Genomic DNA, 12,915 nt, shown 5'->3' on the forward strand with positions numbered 1-12,915 from the left:
AGGAGGAGTGCATCCTGTGGTCACATGTTACAGATTTCTAAAGCAGGCAAAAATGTTTTGGTTTTCTTGTGACTCCTATTTCACAACTTGGCTGCCTTTCTACTAAAAAAAAAATAGTTTTCCCATTCTGTTCTGGGAGCTGTGTTGTGGGTTGATGTTTTAACTGCCTACCTGTTCTGTCCTTCTGTAGCCACCTAATTTCTCACTACTGTTGTGTTGTTGTTGTCTGAATATGTGATGACTGGTTGTTATTATTACTATCAATCAGCTAAACTATTTTACACTTTTTAAGGGAGATCCAGGAAAAAGAGGACCACCAGGGCTACCAGGACCTCCAGGTCCTCCAGTAAGTGATTGTGTTTAATACGTTTACATCTGAATTTTGTGTTGCTGCTGCTCAAACAAAACTTTTGTCCAAGTTCTACAGCTGAATACTGACTTTAGGATATCAGAAAGGTTTTGATCTTTCGTTTAGAAAGCAAGTTTCCACTCTTTATGGTTACAAAAATGTAGTTTGAAATGCAAATGGTCTAACTTCTGTCATGATGCCTTCCCACTTCTGTAAACTGCAAATACACAGGTTCTAAATTCCCCTGTGAATCATAATACTGTAAATGTAGTCTTTGATGGGCCTCACTGGTATTAGAGTATCCCTTCAGTAGAGGCGGGCTTTTCTCTGTTAGGAGAAGGAAAAAATATTTGGCTTATGAGACAGAAATATATGCTTCCAGATGGGTTGAATTCTAATGTCTTTCTTGCAGTCAGATCTGCTACTTGCAAAGAATAGAAGAAAGCCTTACATCAATGCTTTGCCTCTCCAGGCGAGCAGTTACCTTTTTTTAACCTCTTGGAAGGAGGGGTATGTGTTATGCCTTTGTCTTGTGGCAAATACCTGGCCAGAGAAATAAAATTCAGAGTTTGGCAGACACCTCTCAGTCTGGGTGCTGGGAAATGCAAACTTCTGGGGAGGATGTTGTGCTAATGCCTTTTTAAAAGCTGTACTGCTCCTCTGCTGGGAGCCTCCTCCCCCCACTCTTTAGGGACAGACCCTACATACATATGCTTTATTTATGCCATGTTTCTTGTTTTCATGAAAGTTGCCAGAGAATTGATGGAGGCATTTTAAAAAGCATGATTGGTAAATTGGAGAAGAGTAGTTTGGAAACAAGTGGAAATGAGTTCTGAATAGTGGTGTATAGTGCTTCTGTTCCTTAAGGTTTTGTCTCTTTTAGGTTTCTGAAGTGCCACAGTCCCATTCCAGTTGATGACATTATGGACTCAAATACTCTTGGCTTTTTAAAAATCCTTCTGCATATAAGAAGACCATTCTTTAAGGAGCTCATTCCTTAAGCTCTCCTGTGCTTTTCTCTGAAACAGCATGCTCTCTCCCACAGGGTTTCAGAGAATCCAGCTGCTGCTGTGAAATAATCTTTCTCCCTGTTGTGCCTCATAAACCTCCTGTTAGCCTCCATCAAGTATTTGATTTAATATGAGAAAAGGCCTTCCCCCACTGAGTCTATCTCATTGTACACTGATGTCTAGTTTATTGCAACTGTCATCTACCAATTCTTTTGGGAAGACTGTTTTCCCCATAAAAATAATTTTCCCTGTAAAGACCTGAATCTTTTGGTGAATGGCACTAAGTTATTCTTACTATAGAAATTGCCTTGGTTTCTGTAGGAAATTAATGGGGTTTGGAGATACTTGTTCTATATTTAACAGAAAGTATATTTGAGGTAGTTTAAAAAACAAGAGAAATATTTTGAGGTTTTTTGAAAAGTTGTTCTAAGTTAGAGGATAGGACCTGCAGTCCTATAATAAAATCCTACAGTTAAAGTGCTTTTCATGTGAGAGATCCTTTGGTTGATTGTATATCTGATTCCATGTTTAGACAGTAGTTTTGTCTAATCACTGTGTTGCCTAACGACTCATGTCTGGTGATTTCTGTATTGCTGACTTTGATTAATTTAATTTAATTTAGGGAACAATTGGCCTGCAGGATGGCGACGTGTTGGTAAGATTATTGCCCATGTTTTTACTTTTTTTAAGTAATCTCAGACAATCTTATTCAGCCCATGTGGTAGTAACTATGTGAATGCTTTTCCAGTGTCCCAGTGCTTGTCCGCCTGGCCGTCCAGGACATGCTGGCTTAATGGGTATGAAGGTAAGAAAACTTGCTTGTTCCAGCATTCCTTCCAGAGATGTTGTCTCAAGGCACTAGGGAGGGTAATTACTGACTTGAAAAAGGCCATTTCACTCTTAATTTCAAAAAAGCTTGCATCAGTGTGGTTGCTTATGGTATTCAACTCTTGACTGCCAAAATAACCTCTTGATGTTGAAATCTCTTGCTACTCCTCTAATCTTCAAATTCATAAAATTTATGTGTGGTCCTGAGAGGATGAGAGTATGTGAAGGATCACTTCATTCACTTCTTGGGTCATTTGTGGTCTGACTCCAGAAACCCTGAATATTCCCCCAGATCCTTTATCTTTTTGACTTCTTTTTCTCTTCCTGGGAGGCCTGTAACATACTAAATTGAAGTTAACATGTTTTGAGTCTCATTTTAGCAAAGATTTATTTTAATATATTCTTTGCTGGTTTCTAGAAATACTGTTGGCCTCAGGAAATTTTTAGGGATAACATAAGACTAACCTGCCTAGAAAAGCAGCCTTGTTAGATCCAGAAGCAGGTATTTTGAGCATGGTACTTAATATATAGTGTTTTCTAGACATGTGAGGAAGGAGTAGTGAATGGGGTTTGACCGGGAACAGCAAGACAGCTCTCAGCAGTCTATGTCTGTTTTGGAAAACTGTATTTTAAGTTTGAATAGTCTCTATTTATTTATTTGTTTTGTTTTTTGTGTTTATTTTAGGGGCAAAAAGGCTCAAAAGGAGAGTCTGGTGAACCAGGAAAACAAGGTTATAAGGTAAAATATAAAAAGAGGAAAAAAACTGTTGTTGTTTTTAGCAGACTAATAGTAGTTTAGCCTTGTTTCAAAAACAGTATTATACTTTATTATAAGTATTAATTGTTTAACAGAATGTATGAAGGGATATTACATATCATAGTGCTCCAGAGTAACCAAAGGCGCATCTCTTTATTCACCTGTACTACGTATTTATTATGATGTACAAGTCATACTCCTCTTGCTTTTTATTTTGATTGTTCAATTTATTATAAAATTTACAAGGAAAATTAAAGCTAAGTTTATTACTTGAAAAAAATTCAAGTATTTAAATTCAGGATAATTCCCTGAATTTACCATGTTAGCTGTTCAGCTGCACAGATGAGTACGTACATGAAGAATGAGAGGAAAAATATTTGAGAGGGAAAGGACACAGTATAAATCCATAAACAGAGGCCAAGTCTGATTCATCTTGAAAACAGAAATGTTAACTCTCTCAAGGTGTTTTATTTGAATTAAACTTGTTATATAACCTCCTTAATACTGAAATATTTGCAAGAAATTTTCAGATTTGCACTGCCTTGGTCCATGTTTCAATGTCACAGGAAAAAATATTAGAGAAAAATTTTGCACTCTTAGTCTGGAAGAACAAGAAATGATAGAATCATAGAATGTGAAGAGATTGGAATGATCCTTACAGATCATTTTGTCCCAATCTCCCTTGCCATGGGCAGGGACACCTCTCACTAGATCAGGTTTCTCAAGGCCTTACCCAGCCTGGCCTTGAATGCTGCCAGGGTTGGGGCATCCACAGCCCCCCTGGGCAACCTGTTCCAGTTTCTCATTAACCTCACAGTCAAGAATTTCTTCCTACTATATAACCTAAATTTCCTCTTGTGCAGTTGGTACCTTTTACTCCTTGGCCTCTCACTACGCACCTGATGAAATCCTAAAAACATTAACACCAAGAAAAAATGGAATGATGGGTTAAGGGTAAAATATCATTATTCTCTATACTGAGGTTTCTTTAAAATAGTCCTTTTGAGTTATAATTGAATGGAATGTCACCCTGAAGGAGTAACTGTCTGGGGAAGTGGTGTGATTTCATTTGGATTTCTTTCAAGCAGGACATGGTGGCAGAAAACATTAAGTAGGAAACACACCTCATACATTGACAGAGCAATATGCATGGTATGGATTGGCTACAGATGTTTTGCTTTCCCAGGGTGAAGAAGGGGACCAAGGACCCAGTGGTGAAGTGGGAGCTCAAGGCCCTCCAGTAAAGTATTTCCTTTTAAAGTGCTACTAATTTTCTTCATAATGACATATCTTTTTCTCTTATTATTGTAAGAAAATGGGTATTATAAAAGTTGCATGCACCTTTCCTCTTTATTCTGCCATATTGTCTATGAATCAAAGTAGAATTATTTAAGTCCTTCCAAAACCTACATTACTGCTTGTCACAAAGCTCCACATAGTTCTATGGAAAGGCTAACTTTAAAAACTGTTTCATGTCCTAAATTTTTTGTTGTGCTTTGATTGTGAAAGTAGTTGGATTTTTCCCCCTTCACCTTCCTTTTCATAATTTTGATGACTCTGACTTCACTGTGTTTGAAACACAATCGGCTGTGAAATTCAGACTTAGCTAAGATTTGAGGATGAAGTTGCAACCACTGAAGAGCAGGTTTTTTTTTTCCCCTGAAGTTTTTTTGCCTTTTGGCTTGCAACAGAAATATCCTCCAATCATACCTAGTTATTTTCTTGTCCTGATTCACTGTGCTTTGTTCTGACACATACCTCCTCAGCTTGTTCCCGTGTGAGGAGCTCTTTTGGTTACCATGGTTGAAAAGGACTAGGGAACAGAATAAAAGGGTCATTCTAGGTAGGAGAAAGAGGCATAACACCTTTAATTTCTATGGTTTATTTTTTGATGGGGTCTCATGCTTTTTTTTAGGTGTAAAAGTATTTATTTAATGCCATTGGTGTCCAGGAGCTTACCTTAATGCAGATGACATCTAAATGCTAAATTACAAAATTCTCTATGCATATGAATGCATGACTACATAAACGCTGTATAACTAGGAAAATATAAAGAACAGACTAAGTAAAGGAAAGGGTGCATTCCTTCTGCTTGATCCTGAAAAGGTACTCCTGAGGCCCTGGTGCACACAAAGTACTTGTGTAAGAGGCAGCTTCTGCTGTTTGAAAGGTCTGTGGGGACCAATTCATTTTACTCAGTTTGGTAAAGTTTTTCAATCACTGTGAAATAACACCGCAGAATTAAGAAACAATTGAAGATTGACTTTCTGTTCCTTTTTTTTTTTTTTTTAAATGTGCTACTTATAACATTTCACTGTATCACCAATTTGCCACCATACAAACAAACTCTAAATTTTTTTTTATTAATATTTAGGATTCATAATATGCATGAAGCAATATCACATCGCTTCTCCATGTGAAAAATGACAGACAATGCTTTAGAGGCACAGATGGAGAGCCTGAAGGCTCTGCTGTATCTTCTTATATTCTCCTTATATAAATGAATGAGAGGGGTTAAATAACCAGCCTCCACCACAGCACCTGCAATCCAACATATTCCACTGACAAGATTTGCATAAGACAGCCGCCCCTGAGAGAAGTGTTGCTTTTGGTAGAAAGTATTGGATACCACAGTGTGCCTATGATCTTAGAAGCAGGATTAAACTGAGTTCATCTCCCATGTGGGGCTGCTGTAGTGATTGTTGCATTATCATGACTTTCCCCACCTTTTAGGCTGACCAGACTTCAAATGTTCAGTGCAAGATTGCACCTAACTTTGTGAGGAGCAAGTAAAGGCTGCCAATGTAGAGTTTGCTCAAGAAGTGGGTTTGCCTACGCTGTGGGGAAGTTCCTGCAGCTGTTTCAATGAAGCAGTTGCAGGACAAGCATGTTATGGCTGAGGGTCTGGTCTCTGCAGGGAGGAGACATCTCAGCCAGCGTCAGTCTCTTGGGAAGAGGAAAACAGTGAAGCTGATTTCCCACAAGATAATTTTGAAGGAAAGTGATGACAGCTGTGATGATAGTTATGATACATCCTGCTGCATTAGGATGTCTACTCAATTTAGCCTCTTAGTGGACATATAAACTTAGCACCTGTACTCTCATGAACCTGGCCCTGTTTTATCTGCCTCGGAGCTCTGTAAAATCTCCTTCATCTGTCCAATCCCCCACTTAAGACAATTTAGCACTTCTGCAAATTTGGCCATCACATATTCCTTTCACACAAGCTGCAGGTGAGAATGCTTCCACTCTGAGGTAACCAAGAAGAAAAATCAGTGAGTTTTTTCAGCCCTTATGGTGTATTTTTGGTTTTATAATACAGCCTGATTATTTTGTTATTCTTTTTAAAATTCTAAAATTAGTAAAAATCAAATTACCATATAAATTAAGAATTCTAATACAGCAGTACCTGGATTTCTCCTTTAATACTAAGAAAATAGTAAAATAATCATAAAGAAAGGGTGCAGAACTCTTGAGTCTTCTGTCTGAAAACTAGGACAGTTCTGATGAAAAGAATTAAGTATAATTTGAATATACTTTTCTATTTCAGGGCATTCTAGGTATCAGAGGTATAACTGGTATAATGGGACCCAAAGGTACTAAAGTGAGTATTAACCTTTCTTTCTAGAAAATGGCCTATATTAAAAAAAAAATGTACACCTCTGAATGTTTGAAAAGCTTATTTAAGCTGCTTCTTTATTTCCCCTGGATTTTCTCTCTCCTGCCAGCTGTATTTCCATAGCTGCTGTACTTCTTGTTAGGAAGGATAGCTCAGTCCTTGTAACTGAGGAAGGGCATGTACTCTTCAGTCTTTTCCCCCAATCCTTGCATTTATGGTAGTTTTGCATGTATGCAAGTCTGTAGCTAGAAAGATAGCAAGTTATAACAATTATGAACTATAGCACATTTTAATTAAAGCTAAAATTTATTAAGTAGTCTCTCCTGTGATTTGTGTCTTCCTAAAGCCTTTTACTTCCATCATCCCAATTTTTTGTCAGGAGTTTTTATTGAGAGTTGGTTCTTTTTTCTATTCTTTCTCTGACATCTCTGTGTCTTAAATTTCTGCCAGTGGGATTAATTATTACATGGGCTCTTACTTTGCTGACAGTTTTCCTTCTGTTTGTCTAAGTGTTCCTGTCTGTTATTTCAAACCTGGGTGCTACATTTCTAGCCTCATGATCTTGTTAAATCTATATGGCAAAAATTTCTGAAAGGAGTAGAAAGTAGCAATCCTGCCATTGTCTCCTTCTCCAGAAGATAAATCACATAAATCTTGTGATCATCTGTCTTCAGAGACAACATCAAATTTCTCCTGATTATGAATCTTCTCATGAACAATCCTTCCTAACCTCTTGACATGTTTGCTAAGCTATTACTATTTTTTTTGCTTTTCTGACCTTTGTATGTTATAATTCTTTGGAGGTATTTGCCAACATTTTCTGTAATGATTTGTCTACTTGAAATGTTTAGTACAACTTTTTGACAAAAGAATTGCCATGTTCTCTCTAAATCTTTTTTAAAACAATATTTTTCTTTCTGTTTACATTTATTTACAGTGATTGCATTGTTTCCTTGAAACATATGTGAAAAAAAATAGCAGCACTGAACTTGATGACTTCTCTGCATATTTTGATGTTATTCTATTATGTGGTGAAGGATATAGCATACGTAAAGAAGACACACAGATTTTTTTGAAGTAGCATTTAAAGGTCTACCTCCTTCCTAGATTTTTTAGAGAATGAGCTGAATCTTGTGTTTTGACTGATACTTTTTCATATTTAAATATATTTGTTTTTATATCTGCATTAAAAACCAAGATGAATGAAGAAAATGGAATGTTTCTGGTTTTTTTTAATTGGAGCTATAAAGCCCTCTCATCTGTAGAGAAGTTAGCAAAGCAGGACACATAAGTTGTTACTGCTCCAGCAGTTCTCTTTAATATCTTCTGTTATCTATTTGTTTTGTAGGGAGCTCGTGGTCTTGATGGTGATCCTGGTCCCCAAGGTCTTCCTGGTGCACCTGTGAGTAGAGTGTTGGTTATCCAAACACTTCAAAAAAGCCTGATTAATCCAATTCTATTGATTCCCCACGGGTGAATCAATGATGTTACAGTGGTATCAAGTCAGTACTGTCTTAATGTTCCCAAAGAATTTGAAGTAGATGAACCCATTTTAACTTAGTATGTTATGGTTACCTCTTCTGAGTCCTAAGCTGCATTAGTGTGGCTTGGAGTTTTCAGGTATCAGACTGGAACAAAACCCATACAGGGAGATTTGAGCAATTTTTGTTGGAGGTTTTTATTATGTGTGTGTGTGTTTTATTTGTTTGAGGTGTTTAGTTGGTTGGTTTTTTTTCTTAAATTCTTTCCTGCTGTCTGCTTCCATACTGGAATTTGTGCTTGCAACAGCCAGAAACTCTGTGCTAAACAAAAAAGTGCAGCATACTTTGCTTAGATACTCCTGAAATCTCAGGTGATGGACTGAGCAGCGTTTTTTAAAATATATCTGTCAGCTGCTGTTTTAAGCAACTACATTTTTAAATATAGTGTGACTTGGAGATGTCTGCTTTCACCAAATGTGGATTGTACTTCTCAATTTTCTGAGAGTTTTTGCTAAAAAATAAAAGGAAGTTTATTCTGGTTTTATTTCTAAAATATTTTTTTTTCTGTAGGGGGATCAAGGACAGAGAGGTCCACTAGGAGAGGCAGGTCCAAAGGGAGAAAGGGTGAGCACAGACAAATTTTGGCTCTTGTTGACTTGCAAACATTAATAACATATAAACAGTGCATAACTGGTACTCTCAAAATAATGTGTATCTGAATGAGTATATGTTGACATTCTTTTAATGTCATTTCATTGTCTTTAGCTTAATTTTTAAATATTGTTATTATTCTTAGGGTCCTCAAGGTACAAGAGGAATAAATGGCCTCCCTGGGCCTAAAGGAGAGCCTGTATGTATCTAATTTCTTTATTTGTTACATTCAATGTTACTTTGTATATTAGAGCTTGGCCAAAATATTTTCAAAGTTAAAATTATATATTTTTTTTCTTTTTCAAGGGTTTACCAGGAGTTGATGGCCGTGAAGGGATCCCTGGAATGCCTGGAGCTAAAGTAAGGCGCAATTGACATATTTCTGAGCTTTGGTCGTGCCCTAGATTTGTTCATTAATTTGTGTCTGCTACTCATGGCTTTATGCACATTATTAGGGTAATTGAATTAACATTTCTGTACTACAAATCCAAATGTATGTCAGCTCTGTGTTCCAGAAATAAAATTCTCCCTCATGTTTGATTTGCATAAATTACAACTTAAAATGTTTTTCAGGGTGAACCAGGGAAACCTGGAGCTCCAGGTGATACAGGGCTCCAGGGATTGCCAGTAAGTATTTTACCTTCGGAAGGTAGGCTCAGTTCAAATCATAGAAAGGCTGTGCATAGGTTGATTTGACTTTGATATTGGAGTAAATTTCCAGTGGAGTATTTTGATATTGGAGTAAATTTGAAATTGGAGTAGATTTTCCAGTGAACAGCTAAGCAAAAGGCCCAGGGGAGAGTATGTGTAATGTAAGGGGAATTTCTGCTATGTGTATGCAAAACTGCACAAAAGTCTAGATCTCCTTATGATGTCATTGTGGGGAACTTGGCCTCACAAAACATTTGTGGCCAGGATGTGGCTCTTCTCCTGTTTCTCCTGCCTGAGACCCTGTGGATGCTATGGTGTGAGCCCACAATTAGGGCTGGTCTCATTCTATTGACTAGGGCCAAACTATTCCCAGGCTGAGCAGGAAAAGCTGAGCTGCTAGTCTAACATACCTTCCATGAACAATCATCCTTTGGTATTCTGCTGGCTCAGGACATCTGGAATGCATCATGCTCATGCTGCTTTCTGTGGGTGGGTTGGAGGTCTCCAGTGTATCCCCTGTGGTGAGCTTACAGGGCATCTAATGCTTTATGGGCTCTTTCAGGAGGCAGTCCTCATGCCCTGAATTTGAAAACTGTACCAACTGTCAAAAGCTAAATAGAAACCTCTTTAAAGCACTTTGCTATAGGAGTAGTTGCTCTGAGAAACAGTGAAGGAGATGTTTTAAAGCAGAACTGGACATAAATCTGTAATAGTAGGTGAACTCTTAAGCTTGGAAGACAATTTAGTAAAAGCATACTTGCTATGAGCTGTTGCAGAGAAGTGAGGAGGGAATGAAAAAGTCCAAAGGTATCAAACTCTGCACCTCCAGTCTCAACATAATGGGACAAGCATGTATTTCTAACCTAAGACAGAAAAAGTCACAATTCCACACTTATCCATGCTCCTTCTGCAATTTATGAAGTAAGAATAAGGGTTCTTGTCTGTCACTTTGTAAACAGAAAGAATTTAAGCTTTTGAATAAAATTGAATTGAATACAATTGAATTTTATTAAATTTCTATTGAATAAAAGGGCTTCAATATCAAGTAAAAGGATTAGAACTACTCAAGCATGAGAAAGTGTTGGGGTTTTTTTTATTTTTAAAAAAAAACATCTTTTCCAATTCCCTTAACAACAAATAAATGTTAATCTTTTTTTCTTTCAGGGTTTCCCAGGCTCTCCAGGTATGAAAGGCATTCCTGGCCCAAAGGTAAAACATCTTGAGTATTTTCTTTCTTATCTAAAGCACAAATAAAGTGCTAAAGTATCTAAAGTATTCAATGAAATTGTACTAACCTTCTCTTGTGTTAAGAGACAAATCTTAGGCTGAAAGAATAAATATAGCTTTTAATCAGCTTTGGCCTGTGCATTTTCATGATTCTTGTGCTACATGACATGGTTTTCATCATTCTAGGTATTAAACAATACCTAAAAATGGCCATTTCCTTTTAAATTTGTGGAAATCATTGCTAGAGGAAGCTTTTGACATGCCTACCTCACTACATCTTGAAATGAATGATCTTGTAATAAGAATAGTATTTATAGCCACCTCGAGCTGATTCAATCACAGAGGTTATTTTCTCTATTTAGGTAGCATCAAATTGCAACATCAATTCCAATTTAGTTAAAAAAAATGTTGTGAGATTGAGACTGTGGAATGTTTCAGACAATGATGTTTGAGTTTAGCTGTAAGTAATTGAAAAAGAAAACTAGACTGAGACATGTTTTTTGACTGAAATTACATGGAGTGATATTGCCTTCTGTGATTTGAAAGCAGCAATCAAATCTGTTTGGGATTTGTCAGCACATAAACAGCAAAGGAACTGAAATCTGACTTGAAAAATTAGATAGAAAGGTTTGGTCAGTGTTAAAAGAACACCAAAAATAAAGCAGAGGTTCAAAAAGTAACACAGGCTGATTTTATTTAGACCTTATTGCTTTCCTTATTTTTTTGTTTTAAAATGGAAGAGCAAACCATTGGCTTGGCTAATGTTTTTCATCTTCTGTCTAATAGGGTAATAGAGGTCCTCCTGGGGTGCCAGGGTTAATGGGAAATCCTGGTAAACAGGTAAAACCATTAATCTTATACAAAAGATCTAGAAAAATGTGTTAAAAAAAAAAAATCACTTTTCATATTTGTTGCATTTCAAATTTGCTCCCCAAAACAGGGTCAACAAGGCCCAGAGGGAGAAGCAGGTCCAACAGGACCCCGGGGACCACCAGTAAGTATGGAATAAATTTATAATTGAATATATGTAAAATTGCAGTGTCTCAAGATAGGGTTGCTGAAGCTAGCCACAAGGTAAAATTTTTTTTTATCATAAGTTGTACTTTTCCAGGTAAGTACCAGTCCTTTACCTTCTATACCAAGAGGATGTGCATCCGCACACAGAGAAATATACTCCAGAAATGTCCTACAATTTGTTTTGGCTTTGGTGGAAAGTTAATTTTTTTACCTTTGTTTATATTCTTCTTGCCTTTGTATTTGGTTATGCTGAGTAAAAGCCGAAACAGAAGGACTAAGTGTGGTTTGTGAGAAAAAGCTGGAACCACACTCCTGCTCTTCTGCTGTAACAGTCTGGTTTGCCAACCGTATTATTACCGTAGATATGGTGATGCGAAGAATAGGATTTATCTTTCATTGGAAACGCTGCTGTTGTAATATATTCCCCTGGAGATTTTCCTTAACACTAGAAGTATTTGGAAGACTGGAAAAAATTCTGCAGGGCAGGTAGCTTGCTGCAGGAAAGAAATCTGCTAAGAAAAGTGAACTGGTGGTTTTTGTTAAGGCTCAGTTTTGAAGACAAAGGACAGCTGGATTTTGGAGGGTGTTGGGTACTGCTTTCTGATTCTCTCTAGAGGGGATCTGACATGGTTTGAAGCTGCATAAGGCTGATCTAATTTCCCTTTGCTGTTAATCCTTCTAGATGGAGAGGCATGAGAGAATCAGTGATTTGAAGAAAATTTTCATGTACAAATATTTACTCTGAAGACATTAGCCAGGCTTCAGGCTCTGAAAGCAATTGGTTTTTCAGGCTTCCCTCCTGCCACTGATGCCCTGGGGATGATTTCCCGGAATTTTCCGAGCCTCTGCTATAATACAATGACACAAATTTTGCTCATGGAGTTGTAGGGTTATTCTCATACAAGGTTTAGTGAGGTACTCTGTGTGGTAGATTTTTAAGGGTCAGGAATATCTTCTCTGAATTAGCTCCTAAGCAGTCAGCCAAGTAACAGATTCCATTTTCTTTTGGTTTTTTTTTTCCTGTGGTTTATGATATCAGGTGCTAGATGTATTAATTCATGAGATCACATTTATTTTGGAGTCTTTGCATTGCTGCTGCGTCCACAGCTGCCTAAGGATGATACAAAAAGGGGTTTATAAGAGCATTTACTAGGGTGGAATACAGGTATCTTCAGCTTCCCGAAAGCCCAACTTGCAAACAAGTTTTTGTCTTTATTTTTGTTCTTTATATTTAAAAGCATTGGATACACTCGAAAAGGTCTTCAACCCTGTTCTTAGGCAGATACTGTACACTTGTGACAGGAACAAGAATTATAATTGAATCA

At 37.2% G+C, this 12,915-nt stretch overlaps 1 protein-coding gene across 2 annotated transcripts in view; it reads left to right on the forward strand.

Annotated features, from left to right (window-relative positions):
• Positions 1-12,915, forward strand: part of COL9A1 (collagen type IX alpha 1 chain) — a 63,124-nt gene that overhangs the window by 26,625 nt on the left and 23,584 nt on the right. For both annotated transcript variants that reach the window (XM_005518127.3, XM_088053707.1), the window contains exons 15-28: positions 293-346; positions 1,982-2,014; positions 2,108-2,164; positions 2,873-2,926; positions 4,131-4,184; positions 6,495-6,548; positions 7,912-7,965; positions 8,615-8,668; positions 8,841-8,894; positions 9,002-9,055; positions 9,269-9,322; positions 10,511-10,555; positions 11,360-11,413; positions 11,514-11,567. In XM_005518127.3, coding sequence (XP_005518184.1) covers positions 293-346; positions 1,982-2,014; positions 2,108-2,164; positions 2,873-2,926; positions 4,131-4,184; positions 6,495-6,548; positions 7,912-7,965; positions 8,615-8,668; positions 8,841-8,894; positions 9,002-9,055; positions 9,269-9,322; positions 10,511-10,555; positions 11,360-11,413; positions 11,514-11,567 — 729 coding nt within the window. The remainder of the gene's footprint in view (positions 1-292; positions 347-1,981; positions 2,015-2,107; positions 2,165-2,872; positions 2,927-4,130; positions 4,185-6,494; positions 6,549-7,911; positions 7,966-8,614; positions 8,669-8,840; positions 8,895-9,001; positions 9,056-9,268; positions 9,323-10,510; positions 10,556-11,359; positions 11,414-11,513; positions 11,568-12,915) is intronic.

The sequence above is a fragment of the Pseudopodoces humilis genome, chromosome 3, assembly GCF_049639895.1.
Source record: "Pseudopodoces humilis isolate 2021_Gansu_Grassland_sample_001 chromosome 3, ASM4963989v1, whole genome shotgun sequence".
Classification (NCBI taxonomy): domain Eukaryota; kingdom Metazoa; phylum Chordata; class Aves; order Passeriformes; family Paridae; genus Pseudopodoces; species Pseudopodoces humilis.